The 16,140-nt window shown below is 33.6% G+C and overlaps 1 protein-coding gene across 1 annotated transcript in view; it reads right to left on the bottom strand.

Annotated features, from left to right (window-relative positions):
- The window catches only part of LOC131673513 (uncharacterized), a 1,322,481-nt gene that overhangs the window by 1,134,636 nt on the left and 171,705 nt on the right, over window positions 1-16,140 (bottom strand). The window contains exon 3 of the mRNA XM_058951551.1: window positions 5,107-5,399. Within this exon, the coding sequence (XP_058807534.1) occupies window positions 5,107-5,364 (258 nt within the window). The 5' untranslated portion in view covers window positions 5,365-5,399. The remainder of the gene's footprint in view (window positions 1-5,106; window positions 5,400-16,140) is intronic.

The following is a 16,140-nucleotide window of genomic DNA, read 5'->3' as shown; positions in this document are numbered from 1 at the left end:
GAAGTGTCAACAAAATTTTTAGGTAACACAAAAGACGTAGATTACTTAAACATTGTCAAAAGAATGGTACGTAATTATCAGAAATTAAGCTACCAAATGAACTTAAATTTTCACTTTCTTTATCCTCATATTAACCAATTTTCTGAAAATAACAGTGACTTTAATGAAAAGCAAGATGAAAGGTTTCACCAAAACTTAAAAGAATTTGTATGTACATTCAAGGTTGCTGGGGTATAAATATGTTGGTAGATTACTGCTGGATGATAAAAAGAGAGACAATTTCGACAAAGAGACAAAAACTTGCCAGAAACTCTTCACACCGATGATGCAATGAAAAACGTGTGCGTAAGCGAAAATCAATTTAATACTACAATATCTTAAAAATAACTAAAATTACCGCACTCGGTCTCACGAGTGAGATTAATGATCAATTTCAAACTTTATTTATATCTAATATTTTAAATTAATCTTATTTTCATATATCATATCATGAAAAACTGTTAAAATGGATTAAAAACAATGATTGAAAATTATTAAATTTATTCCATATATTTCTAGTTAACTTCTCTCGGGACTGGTTTTATAAAAAATCTGATGTCAAATTTATGATCGAAAGCTTAAAAAATCCCCAATATACCATTTATAATGCTTACTAATTGTTTTCAAGTGACAGAATAAAATTTCAATCGTTTTTTAATCAAATTTAGCATGAATTTCGGCTTTTTTCGTTTTTTAGTAGTTTCAACTCAATATGAAGGGTTGAAAAATAGTTAAAAGCATATTCAACAGTTTTTGATGAATTTTTTCCCGTAAAATTCAATTTTGTAGTAAAAATAATTTTGTTTTCACTCTTTTTAGTTTTTAATTTCGAAAAACCCTAAAAAAACTTTAGAAAATGAGGTTTTTCGTTATAAACTTCAAAATATACGGGAAAAGGCTATTTTTTTATTGTAGATTCGGATGTAACGTCGAAAAATACGTAAGAAAAAGTATGTATGGTCAATATTACAGACATATTTATTTGTTTTGTGGCCTGTGTAGTGAATCGCTGCTGCAATAATCATCTAACTTGACTTTTTTTACATAACACATCAACATAGACCAAAAAATTTTTTACTTCATCTTTCGCTACATCTTCCCGAGATTTCATATGCACACGTTTTGGTTCAGGATTTTGTTGTTGATAAAGATTTCTTTGTTGAACTATGACCTGCAGTAAATTTTTTTCAAAAATAAATCAAATTAATTAATAGTTCATGACTAGTCAAAGCAGTGTCTGCACTCATGCAACTGGGTGATTTGTCGAAATATTTTATAGAGAGATAAAATTGACTATTATAAAATATTTCATTATCTGGTAAATAATCAACGTCATCAAAGTTATTCTCAATGTTCTCGTTTTCAAGAATGTCGATCTTCTTCAGCACTATCCGTCCATTATCTTATAAATTTGAATAAAATTGAGATAGTGTGTAGTGTTACTTCTGTGCGTAATAAGTTTTATTTGTGAAATGTACTGCTCAATATCTCGAATATCACAAGTATTATTTCAATGGTAAAAAGTAAGCCATACGCATGCAGAATTTATACTAATAGAGTGCCGGGATGAAACGATAGCTCTTTTATACGTATAGCTCTCCAAAGGGGTCACTCACTTGAAGAAATAAACACGCCACCTGTTGGTGATAGTTGAAACTCCGGACGTGTTGTTTGAAGTGGAGTATTGAGAGTATGGACCTTGGAGAGAGATCTAAGCTAAGTGTACGAAAGGGTAATTTATTTGGTTTACATCAGAGTAAAGTGGTAGTTTCCACCCCATGAATCGGATTATTTTTGAGTTCGTAGAATTTATATATCAGATCTGGATTAACCGTTGAAAAGAAAATCTAAAGTTTATTCTTAGATTATCCTGTCGAAAATAATTGAATTTAGTTTCTAAAAGAACAAAACTGTAAAATAAAGGTTGTTCAATCTATAGGGGTGATTTAAACAAATATAAATTATAATAAATAAGCTGTGGCAGGGAATTTCGGGGGTGTTGACCGCGCTCCGAGTTCTTCCGCCACAAGGCCTGTTTGGCTCTACCCCCGATTATTTAGGGCGCCAGACCGTCGGCTGATTACGGCGATCGTCGGGGGTAAGGCCAGTCGGGTTGTCGCGTATCCCGGTCTGCCTAACGGCGACTGCGCAGAGTGGGCAAACGGGGATACGCGTTGTATCCTCGCTTCAGGCCTTGGTGTCCAACTCTCGTTTCCAATTTTTCCTCCTTAATTAGGGTATGCCGGCAGCTCAGGTGATGGCTCCTTAATTCAGGTCGTGAGGACGTTCGAAATCGCGCATATGTTACCTATCGAGTGACCCGAAAATATAGCGAATTAGTGATACCCGATTATGACCGCTCGCGGCTGAAAATCACTAATATACAGTCGAGGTGGGATATCAAAGTAAATTATATGTACATAGATAATTAATTACTTTATTGATATATTAATAATTTACAAGTAAGAGGTCGGAGTGAATAGGGTCGGTAAAAATCTGAATAACTATAAATCCGTAAGGATACAATTTAATCGGAACGTTAATGATTTTCCGGTCGGTCTTCAGTTAATAAAGACAGAGGGTCAGCGCAAATAACTCAGTCGCGAATTTCCTCTGTCTGATCTTACCGCTCACAATCGATTCATAAAATGGCGGAAAGGTCAGCGCGAATATCCTCGATCTCAATTTTCCTGGGTTAATCCTAACGCTCACATTCGGTTCGCGAAATGGCAGGAAGGTCAACACAAATAGCTAATCAAGACAATTTTATTCGATTGAACCTACGTTTGTAATAAATAACTAACGAAAGGTCAGCGCGAATCCTAACTCGCAATTTTTATTCGTAACATCTAACACTCAATAAAAGTTAACGAAAGGTCAGCGCGAATCCTAAATCGCAATTTTCTTTCGTAAAACCGAACACTCAATAACTAGTAAACGAAAGGTCAGCGCGAATCCTAAATCGCAATTTTCTTTCGTAAACCGAACACTCAATTTATATTCACGGAATGGCGGACAGGTCAGCACGATCCGATAGGCACCGGCGTCGACGGATCCACGCGTCGCGACGACCTACGGCACTGAACGATTTATTCCCGCACTCCGCGATTAAATAAAATGAGTGGCACTTTGCCTACTTACGATCTTTTCCTTGCGGTTTAGCAACAAAATTGGCAAAAGAAAATTGGAAGGCGTCTAGCGCAAATCGTCCTGCGATATATTAGCTAAAGGAGGCTCCGTCCAACTAGAGATCCAGTGGCAAAATGGACGAGAATCGGCTTCTCGCGGTCAAAGATCGCTTTTCTTCTCCTCTTTCCGAGAAGAAATGTTATTATTGGTCGGTATGCTAATTCGGATATCGGTAGCGCCCTCCGAATATCTTATTATTGGTCCGTATGTAAATTAGAAGGATACAGCGCCCTCCTTAACTCTCCTACTTTCGTCGTTATTTACCCTCTCTCACCCCCCACTAAGGTAGCTATCGTTAGTTGTTGGAAAAGATCTACCCCTACTCTTATCTATTTGTCTATCCGGACGGAAATCAAATTTTATTCTAATTTGCTCATTGGTCGTGACGTCACTAGCGAATTTTGTCAGAAGTTCGAATTCGGTCAGTTAAATTATGATTTAAATCTGAAGGGGGTAGTTGTCGCTCGCTATCATAATAGGGGTGTCGGCCGCGTGCGAATTTTACAATTCGATATTTGTTCCACGCTCATTATTTTCCAATTTATAATTTTAATTTTATTGTCGGAGATACGCATATAATATACACCGTTTCATTTGTAGCGCCCTCATCTTCGCATTTGCATATTATTCTATCTATTATTTTATATCGTCTGTCTCGCTCGCTCTTGTTTCGTCTATTTCGCTCGCTCTGTCTCGCTCGCTCTGTCTCAGTCTGTCTCGCTCGCTCGCTCTCAGTCTATATCGGCGCTTCAAGATGGCCGCTCAGTTCATAGCGCGTACGCCTCGTGTCCTTGCGCCGGTTGTTGGAGCGCCTCCTGGGGCGCTCCCGTGTCGGTTCTGTGATGTTCCTCCGGGTGTTTGTGTGTGTGGTTGCTGATTTTCGTGTGTGTGGCGCTCAGGATGTCGCCGATGGTGTTCGGCAGCCCGACACAGCTGATTGCCGACTGCCACTTCATCGGCGATTTTCTGCTCGCCCCAGGTGTTTCAGTGTTTCGTGAATGTCGGTGTTAGTACCTGGGAGTGTAACGGATCTGCATGTGTCATCAACATGCATTTCCGTTGCATTTCCCACTGAAGTTTCCGTGTTTCTTTCGCCGGTCGGCAACACGTAGTCGTGAGTGTGTGCGTGCGCTCTCTTAGTCCGTGGTGCGATCCTTTTTTTTTCTTTTGAGTGTCTGTCGGATCACGTTCATCGAGTTTGTTTCGCCAATATCTCCGGTGTGCTTGTTCGGGAATGAAAAAGGGTAATCGTTTCTTATAGGGCGCGTTTGTTTTTATTTTGTGCAACTGGTTACGGGGCGGCAAGAGACGGGAATGGCTTCCCTGAGGTGTTGCAAATAATGCAGTGCTCAGGAAAGGCCTTGTAATGTACCGCATTACAAGTCAAACAGATCAATTACTGAACTCAAATATTTATAAAGTTTTTCGTAATTGTGATTTTTGCTTGACCGCTGCCGAAGTTGAATTTGCGCGAATCTAAGCCACGAAAAATAGTATATAACCGTCGTATTATTTTTCAAGCTTTACAAATAATTTTGAGCAAATAGTAAGATTGACAAAGACGAATTAAAAAATAGGAAATTTATTAATTGTTTTTAAAGTTGATCTAACCTAATATAAAGTAGTTAAAAAAGAACTAGGACAGTTAGTAAAGCCTTCATACAACGTTTTATTTGGTTATAAGTGTTTTTATAAGGATCCTGTATACATAAGATTTACGTGTAAGATCAGAAGACAAATCCTCAACGTTTACTTAACGACAAGATGTCACAGTATTGGAATTAGAAAAGACCATTATTTTGCTGAGTTGTGGAGTACAAAATTTATGTTAAGTATTTAATGAATGAATGATCAGAAAATTTTTTTTGTAGAACTTACTTGTGCTGCCATAACTCGTTGTCTTTCAGCAATTAAAGTACATTTAGCACAGACACAATCTCGCCAGCGGCAATATCTTTTGTGTCCTTTTAAAGCAGAAACAACTCCATGATTCCGGCATCTAGCACATTTCGGAGTTCTCTGATACCTTTCAGCACTCGCTCGTAGTAAAAAGGTAGGAATAATATTTTGTGACTGACGTTGCTGTATTAACTGTTCAACACCGCCATTCGGGTTAACTTTCTTCGATATGGACATGGTATTTGTGAAAATTCTTCCTAAAATAATCTATTCTGCAAACAATCATTGATATTGGATGGAATCAACAAATTTACTTATTATTGAAAAATTATATCAAAGTTAATAAGTTTGAATCATTAAAAATATTGGTCTAATAACAATGTTATACATATTTCAATTTTTATGAATAGGTAAATAGAGAAGACTAAATCTTAAAAGCACTTAATATCACTGATTTTGCATCTATATAATCTTACGTACATGCAAGTTTCATTTACTTTATTAAAAAATTATTTTTAATTGTTCTTTCGAAAGTATTAAATAAAATTATTACTACGTCCATAGCTCTCAGGAACGTTTCAGGCAAACGTATCTCAGGTGCTTTTTCGGTTTGCGCACGACACATCTGAACCGGGATAAGAGATATGTATTGACAAGAAAGCCTTCGAATATAAAAATTTCTTCAAATTTACTCTATACTAGCTAAGTACTTTACCTAGTACCGTGCTTCGCCAAACCAATAAAAAATTCAGAGAAAGAGTCTTGTAGAGTATCAAACCAGATCATGCCTTTTTGTTACTCAAAGAAGTTCAAGAGCACTAACGCGAGGAGCTAGGATAATGTAAAGAGTGAAAGATAGTAATGTTCAAAATTTATTTTATATACTTTATTTCATTTCATCTTTTTCTTTTTTCTCCTCACTTAACGATTACTTAGCTGGATTATTTAAGGCTTCTTGGCTGGACTGCCTAAAATGGGCTCACGCAAAAGCTTAACTAAACTTTGGGGGTGGTTTGATGGATAATCCCTTTCTTCACTCCCAAACTCAAGAAAAGTAAAGTTAGCAGCAAAATTTTCATTGGCCATGAAATTTTCCTTTACTTTTCTTGTTCTATTCTTGCACCTTAATTGATGCAGGGGCATAAGAAAAATAAAAGCGTTTCTTCTAAAGTTAAAGCCATACACGAGAGATGGCCCCGTAAGTCCCTGTTTCTAACAAAATTTTAACATTATTAGAAATTAATAGCTAATCAAGGACTACAATGTTTTGTTTATAAAAAATTGTTTACTTATAGTTACTTATTACTAAATTATTGATTAAACTTTGAAATTTTATGTTATTTGATACTTTTAGTCAAAGTTTTAATTTAAATATTAATTTAGATGTTACAACAAAAATTTTTTGTACCCATAATCGGATTCACGTTCATAATAGTTTCAAGAACATAACTGTCAAACTTTTATGAAGATAAACTTAATAAATAATGAATTTCAATGAATTGTGTAAACTATTGACAAACTGAATGACAAATTCGTGAATTAGCTTTAATAGTTATCTTACACAAATTAAATTAAACCCATTTCCATAATTAAAAGTATTATTAGTTTTTTGTATCTATTTATTAACATAATGTTTAATTAGTTTTACACTATTTCACGATAAATTTCAGAACAACAGCATTACCAAAGCAACTCTTCGAAATTATTAAAATAGTATGTTACAAAATCCTATCTAATAATAACTAACCTAACTTCAATAATATAATGGGTTGAGTTTTCATTGAACTGCGCCGAAACTATACACCTAATCAAAAAATGTTTGAGTAATATCTGAAAATTATAAACTTTATTTACAAATTGATATAAGATTCATTATTGGAATAAATAATTTTTATTCTATGTTAAATTTTAAACATTCTGAAAAGTGAAAACTGGAAGAAAATCTCAGTAACTGGATAAAAATTTCAAATTTCACGACTTGCAGTCTCCTTGTCTAACTGTAGTAAAAAAGAAACGTTCTCACTGGCTTGTTAATAAAAAAGAAAGGTAATAAAAAAAATGGAAACGGAAATAAATAGAAAAAAATTAAGGAAAAACATTTATTAGTCTCTGGAGCATTTGGTAATTCGTATCAAAATTTTTCTTTCTTATTATGTAGTGATTTTGCAACGTGGGGGAAAGTTGTCAAGCTATTCTATATTGCGATAAGTAAGTGGAAAGATCATCCATAGATACTATGCAGAACCATTCCACTGATTAAGACTTCTATTGCTTTTTGATTGCTTGAATAATGAACATGATGGCTATAATACCAGCACTTAATGTTCCAAATGTCATGAATTTGGACCGTATTTCCAAATATTAGTCACTAGACGTTCTATGGCATTGGTGTTGAGCAGTTTTCCGATGATTCGCTCATTGTCACAGTCTGTATGATCACGTATTTATCAAGAGTCATCATTTATTACTGCTGATCGTTCTAGACAATATACAATTTCAGACAAATCTCCTAAATCTTTTTCTATATAAATATCACTGGTTGCCGAAGTTGGTATATCTTAATTTTTCCATGTCATACAAACAAAGGGTTTTAAAATCTCTGGTGTCCTGCCTCTGTTGATATTGGTAAAAATTTGAATCAACTTTTATTGAAATAGAAAAATGTTGGCAACAAAACATTACAATCTACTCATGACTCTTTAAAATATTGGTTTTGAGAGTCGTGAACTTGGTTTTATTATAGCGATTAACTTAAAGCTCTGAAAAGGAAATATTCCCAGCCGTCCGCCTTCAATTTTGTTGCAATTAAGATATGTTATACTTTACAAAAAAATAAGAGATACGTTTTTTTTTTACCAGCGGAAAAAGCTGTCTAGGGAGTGAAAACCACCCTTAAAAACAGCAGTAACTTTGGTTGTAATGAATCTTTTCTGATGAAACAAAATGAAAAAATTTTCTTACTTAAAAAATAACAAAACCGCATAGTTTTAGATTCGGGGAGTTGCAACCCCTACAAGGGAATGTACAAGGGAAAAACTATATTTTCGAGTGGATTTTTTTGGTACAGAATCACAAAATTATTATTAAAAAATTGAAAAATTTTTATCTAGGAAATGATAAAATAAAATTGACACGTTTCGGCGTTTTTTCATCTTTATGTATTTCGAGGGGACCTCTAAACCCTATTAATATTACATAAATAATTGCCGATCACCAATTTTGTTGGCCATTATTTTTTTATTAAGCCACCAATTATTTTCCATATTCTATGTCGTTTAAAAGTAGGCTAGACAATGACACTGTTAGTCTGTAGAAAAATAAATGTAAGGGCTGAAGATCACGGTCAAAAACTACCCCTAAAGCACTATACAGCAATATCTTCAGTTTATATCAATATTTTTCGATAACAAAAAATTTGAAAAATTTGTTATAAAAAAATGAATATATCTATATCGGTTTTGTCTCTGGGGGTTGTAACCCCTACGATGTAAAGAGAAAGAACAACCATTTTGATTAGATTTTTCGTGTAAGAAATCACGAAATTACCATAAAAATTAAAAAATAAATTTTTATCTAGAGAATGATAAAATAATATTGACCAGCTTCGAAGTTTTTTCGTTATTCAATATTTCGAGGGTGAACCACTCCTAAACCCTGCTATTGCTATATGAATAGTTATCAATCAACAATTTTGCTGAATTTTCATTTGGTATGATGCTGAAAAATTGATGAGAGAATTATACTGTCGTTACGTTAGAAAAGGAATTGGAAATTTGGAAACCATCCTCAAAAAGCCACGCCTAAAATCCTGTTTCAAAGTCGGTACAATCAGTATCATCTACTACACATGGTCGATACAACCAGCAATATCTGCATAAGCTTTGTTGTTTTAGCCTCTTTTTATGATTTTAAAAGAAACAAAGAGCGAATTCAGGCCTACTGTTGTAAAAAAAATTATTCTAAGCACCTAATATATATTTGCAAGCAAGTATATCAGAAAAACTGTAGAGTGAATTACTTTAAACATGGTTAGGGGATGTCTTTTTTACTAATTATTGGTAAACTGCAGTTTTGTTACTATACTCATGGATAGGGCAATGTGAACGCATTGTACGAGAAGTTATACCTTAAGATAAAAATTTTCGATTGATGATAATCCCTAAAGGTACCACAAGCAAAATTTAACCAAATTTTATTGGATGTATTTGGTTTTAGAATTTGAAAAACTTTGTACAAAACCTGTATGGTTTCGTTTGTTTTTTACATAGATTTTTTCAAATTTTTTTTGTCGAAAAATAGTCATAAATACCGAAGATATTGCTGTAACAGGGTTTTAAGGGTGGCTTTAGAGGGTGGTTTCTAGATCCCCAATTCCTTTTCTAACATAACAACAGTATAATTCTCTCATCAATTTTTAAGCGTCAGAGCAAATGAAAAATCAGCGAAATTGGTGATTGACAATTATTCATATACGAGGGGGGGGGTCAATAAGTCTTTACAAAATCCAAGAGATGGCGCTCGTCACGTTTAAATTATTATGTTTTTGGCAAGCACTTCTACTAACTAGATATTGTACAAAATTTCAGTTCGATTCATTCAGTCGCTTTTTTGTGAGCGTTGGTTGAACAAAAAGTTATTGGTTTATTTGAAAAATGGAAAAAATAGAGTTTCGAGCGGTGATAAAAGATTTTTACTTGATAGGCCTTCCACCAAAAGAAATCACAGTTGAGTTGAACGCCGTTCATGGCAAGTCTGCTCCTGTGTTTAAGACTGTTTATCACTGGGTAAATGAATTTAAATGCGGCCGTATAATAACAAAAGATGAACCTCGTTCAGGACGCCCCGTAGAAGTGAGTACGCCTGAAATGGTCAACAAAATCCACGATATGGTGTTGAGTGATAGAAGATTAAAATTGCGAGAATTAGTTGAGGCCACAGGGATATCAAAGGGTACAATCATTTCAATTTTGCATGAAAAATTGGGGATGAAAAAAATATCAGCAAGATGGGTGCCGCGTTTGCTCCCTGTTGAAAACAAACGAACCCGCGTGGTCACCTCTGAGATTCTTTTGGCACGCATACGTCGTAATCCGGAAGACTTTTGGCGTCGACTCGTAATTGTAGACGAAATATGCGTACACCACTACACTCCTGAAATCATAGAACAGTCCAAACAATGGATTACCGCAGGAGACCCAGCCCCAAAGAAGGCAAAGACAGTAAAGTCAACTGGCAAGATTATGGCCACGATTTTCTGGGATGCGTATGGAATCATCTACATGGACTACTTAGAAAAGGGCCAGATGATCACTAAACAATAGTATGCGTCATTATTAAGTTAGCTGAAAGAAAAAATCAGAGAAAAACGTCCTTACTTGAACAAAAAAATGCCTCTTTCTTTAAGATAATTCTCGAGTTCACACGTGTGCACTTTTGATGGCAAAAAATAACGATTTAAAGTTCGAATTATTTGACCATCCACTATATTCGCCTGATTTGGCTCCCAGTGACTTTGTCTTATTTCCTAACCTCAAAAAATGACTTGCCGAACAACGATTCACGTCGAATGAAAAAGTCATCACCGAAACAAATGCCTATTTTGAAGTTTTTCAGAAATCATATTTTTCTAATGGCTTAAAAAAACTGGAAGGCCGTTTAATAAAATGTATTGAACTTCAAGGAGATTATGTTGAAAAATAAAAAAAATTTACATATGCAAAACTTTTTTTTCCTTCTTTTTGTAAAGACTTATTGACCCCCCCCCCCCCCCCCCCCCCCCCGCCACTCCCCGTAGCAATAGTAGGGTTTAGGAGAGGTTCATCCTCAAAATATTGAATAACGAAAAAACTCCGAAGCTGGTCAATATTATGTTATCATTTTCTAGATGAAGATTAATTTTTTAATTTTTATATGATAATATTGTGATTCTGTATACGAGAAATTCACTCAAAAATATAGTTTTTCCCTTGTACATCGTAGGGGTTACAATCCCTCTAGTCCAAAACTATGCGGTTTTGTTATTTTTCAAGTAAGAAATTTTTTCCATGTTGTTTCATCAAAAGAGATTCATTACAACCAAAGTTACTGCTTTTTAACTGTTTTTGGGGGTGACTTTTGAGGGTGATTTTCACCCCCTAGACAGCTTTTTCCACCGATAAAAAAAATACGTAACTCTTATTTTTTTATAAAGTATAACATATCTTAATTGCAACAAAATTGAAGGCGGACCGTTGGGAATGTTCCCTTGTGAGTACACTCTTCGCTTGGTATAACTTTGACATCTATTGTGATATATTTAATTACATGTATCACTTTCCCATGGTCAGATATTTTGGTCCTCTCACTAAATTATACGTAAACTGATTCGGCGCTTGAAAAGCTATTCCTGAGGCATTTTGTACAATCTCGCGTTTCTATTTATAACATACCATGACTGTGTCTTTGTACAAGTTTGTGATTTGAATTCTTATATTTCGTTAGACAAATATAAATTTTAAATTTTCATAGATGTAAATATGTAAACTATAAAGAGACAATCGTTTGCTAAACAAGAAAACAAAAAACCAATTTCACCCTAAGTTTCGAAAACAAAAAATTTCGGATGATTTATTGAGAAATTGGTATATCCACAAACCATTCTTTTCTCTTTTGCTATAAGAGCAAAAATAATTTTTGAAAGGTGAGTGAATATATTATATTTTGTTTCTAATCTATTATGTTATTAGCTTGTTCTTTGTAGAACAAACCATATCAATGAAAGTTATATATATCGCGGAGTAAATTACTCCAGAAGGTATAACCTTCTTCTAAGGCTATGCATATTTTATGTGATAATTGACATTTTACTTCAGACTGTAATTTAAACTGATTATTTTTAAGGTTACAGTATATTCATAAATTGATATCTTCAAGATGCCTTGTTTTGATTGCCAACGAATACAGAGTTCGAGCTACCATATGCATCTGAATATGTACTCCTAGAACAAAAACCTCTTTCATCTAAACTACCAGCTATAGTTATAGATTATAGTTATATCACTTGAAACTACTATCTGAAACGTCATCTGGAACTATATAAAATTTGATAGAAATGGAAAACAGGTTCATTTTATTAATTCCTAAAATTTGATGTCTTTGTCCATCAATATTTCTTACAGTAAGTATATCAGAAACATCAATTTCTTTGTGTTTATGTACATTCATTTTTTTAATCATGCTTTGACCATAAGCAGTACTACTCAGCTATTAGAAGATACATCTGTATTTATAGTTATGTATATTTACTAAAAGTAAATCATCCCTAAGTCTATGTAAGTCTGTATTTCGTATTACTCTAAAGTCACTATTATTGCTATCGCGTGGTATTAATCTAAAGGAAGTAATTATATTAAATTGAATAAACTATAATTTATTAATATCTATTTTACACTTACAACCTATAATTCCATAGAAAAGTATATCTTATCTATTGTCTATTACATAAAATTCAGTTTTATTTCCCAGTCGAAGAAGTTCTACAATATTTTCCACTTCAATATCGCAGTAAGAAATCGACTTATTATTACGCTTTTATTTAGTTCTGTCGATTATCCTATAGAAACTGAACTAAATTTCAATACGTTAATTGCCGAACTTGTACCTATTAAGAATTCAAAGTCCGTATTAGACTACTCGATATTCTTACTACTAAATTCTCAATTATTCTTTCCCGAGTAATTAAGCTTTTTATGTGATAAACAATTATATCTACTTTGATACACTGAATTTCTGGAGAGTGCATCTGCAATGGCATTATCTTTTTCTTTCGCGTAAGCAATTGTATACTTGAATTGAGAGAATCACAAATGCCATTTGTAAACTGATGTATTGGGATCAGCAGAGTGGAAAAAACTCAAAGGTTGATGATCAGTTATAATCGTAATAGGTCGATCAGATACGTATAATTTGAAAGCTTTTACACTCTGCATCACAGCAAGTGCCTCTCTTTCATAAGCTTCATAGTTTAACTCGGGACAATAAGGAACTTTGAAAAAATATGCAATCGATCAATCCGAATCAATTAAAACTTGAGATAAGATACCTGCAATTGCTATTCCTGAAGCATCTGTAGGAATCTTGAGATAAATTAGAAAAATGCAAAAGTGATGCACAGCACAGTATATCTTTTAGTTCGTTAAATGCTCTGCCAACTTTTACATCCCATTAAAATTTCACATTTTTCCGTAACAATTTTTTTAACGGCTTAGCAATTTTTATAAATTCTTTAATGTATCGTCTGTAGTATTCTGCCAACCCTAAAAATTGTCGAATATGTGTAATAATCTTCGGTTCTAGAAATTTTTTCACGTCTTTAACTTTTTCCGTATCTACTTTTAAAGCATTTCATAATAACACGACTTAAGTAAATCACTTTTCCCATTAAGAATTTACATATGTTAACTTGAAATTTCTAGTTAGCTTTTCTCAACCTTTCAACTAATAACTTAAATTTTCGATCACGTTCTTCTATTCTATCAGAATAAATTACTATTACATCCAAGTAAACAGATAATTCTGTTCTTTGAAGACCTCTCAACCAATTCTCCGTTAAACGCTGGAAAGTTGCTGATGCATTTTTCAGTCCAAATGGCAATCTAACGTTTTCGTAGTGTCCAAACGGTGTACTAAATGCAGTTCTATGGTACATTTTAATTTGATGAAATCCCATTGCATTTACTGTACATTATATTGTAATTGATTTACGCTATCCAAGCCTTTCCAAAAATAAAAGTGCCCTTAAAATAACCTTATAGCGTCTGCTAGGTGAGTAGATAAGCAATGTATGTTCTGGGACACAAAAGAGCCGACAAAGGATGCCGTCAATGTATAAGGGATAAGTGTATGTTCTGGGACACAAAGAGGCCGCCCAATGAAGGTGTTGAGTTTTCGCTCTGATTTTGAGGAAAATGTGACTGTTCTAGCAGAAAATAAGGTAAGATATATAGCTTTCACAAAACACGTGGACGGTAGTACTATTAATTTTCCATTTATTGATTCGTTTCGTTTTACGCCATCATCTCTCGAAAAACTAGCGTCGTACTTAACCAAACTGAATATCGTAGAGCATGATTTCAAGAAAGATAAATATACAAAAACATAAATAGAATTATTGAAGAGAAAAGGCGTTTTTCCATATGAGTATGTTAACAGTTTTGAAACATTAAAACAGACTCAACTACCACCTATTGAAGATTTTCATAGTTAATTGATAGATAGCAACATCTCTGAAGCTAACTATGAGCATATACAAAAAGTGTGGAATACTTTTGACATCATTGATTTAGGATAATATTCTGATTTATACTTAAAAACTGACGTATTACAATTAGCCGATATTTTTGAGAATTTTCGTAAAACTTGTATGGATGCGTATCAACTCGACCCAGCACACTATTATACTACTCCTGGATTAACATGGGATGCTATGTTAAAGTGCACAAATATTGAGCTAGAACTTTTAACTGATATAGACATGGTTTTATTCATCCAAAATGGTATTCGAGGAGGTATTAGTCAATGTTGTAATAGATATTCAAAAGCTAATAATCGATATATGGGCTCAGAATACAATGAAAAAGAACCAAGCAAGACTTTGATGTTAACAATTTATATGAATGGGCGATGACGCAATCATTACGGTATAAAAATTTTAAGTATGTCTCTAACATTGATGAACCTAATTTTTAATAATGAGGTAGGATATATTTTAGAAGTTGATCTAGAGGATCCAAAAGAGCTACATGACGAACGTAAGGACCTTCCTCTTTGTCCTGATCATAACGCACCACCCGGATCATTACAAAAAAAACTTTTAATAACACTGCATAATAAAGAACGGTATGTCATTCACTATAGAGCGCTAAAGCAGGCTTTTAAATACGGACTCAAATTAAAACAAATACACAGAGCACTTCAGTTTAATAAAATCATCTATGTCTACTCTATTGTCAAGTGATATATAATAGGCCGACCATAAATCTTTTAGAGTTTGTTCAAAGTATGAAATTGAAGACATTTTTACTGAGATGCTCAGTAAATTACTTTGCAAACTAATAGTTGTATCTAAGTTACTTTAGAAATTACACAGCTCTAAGCTACTATTTCTAATTACTATTAGTCTCTATAGACTACAGTTGACTACTAACTATGGCTGCAGACGGTATTTACAGACTGTGCTCTTTCTTACTACGGACTGACGTTTAAAGCCAGACGTTGGCGCTGTAACCTATGGAAGGGATAGCTTATACTGAAATGTGGGGAGGCGACTGCAGAGACATCAAACTAAATAGAGTATATGTTGAATTCCTACATTCCTACATTCTCATTTCTATGCTAGCTATTGTATCGTTCGCATATATTTACAAGAACAAGTGTTCCAAATTGAGTACGTATGTATTTTCAAGATTTTCAGTGTCCGAAAAATCGTTTTGTTTGTAAAGAGCTAGCTTATTTAGCATTGAGTTGTGATTCTATTCCAATTGTTCTGTGCTTTAAATCTCCATATAACTAGCTAAACCTTCCTAGGAAATATCAATATGTAAATAGATAGAATAAATTACATCACCATAAAAATTATGAAAATCAAGTGTGATGCCATATAAATTGTTATTAGAAGCTTTACAAAATCATTTTTCAAATTATAAAAATATATATCTGAAAGGGAAAGAGTAAAAACAATGGCTTCAAAATATACTGCTTAAAAAATAAGTTCTAGTAATGTTTATTGATTATTATTTAGTCTATGTGGATAATTCTTAATTAAATCTTTTATTTATAGAAAAATTTCAAAAATTTATATGAGATGAGTGATATGAGATATCCTCCGTTAGTAGAGTTATCAAATCGACTAAGAACATCATGCGTATTTCATTGTGAAAAAAGATACTAATTTCATTTGTGCTGCTACGAAAGTAGAAAAATTCTATACTTGGATTACGAAGAGAAAAAAACAAGCTAAACCACAAGAAATCGACT

The sequence above is a fragment of the Phymastichus coffea genome, unplaced genomic scaffold, assembly GCF_024137745.1.
Source record: "Phymastichus coffea isolate CEN01 unplaced genomic scaffold, Cenicafe_Pcof_1.1 PCOF00013, whole genome shotgun sequence".
In the NCBI taxonomy this organism is placed as follows: Eukaryota; Metazoa; Arthropoda; class Insecta; order Hymenoptera; family Eulophidae; genus Phymastichus; species Phymastichus coffea.
This window is presented reverse-complemented; position numbering and strand designations above follow the sequence as displayed.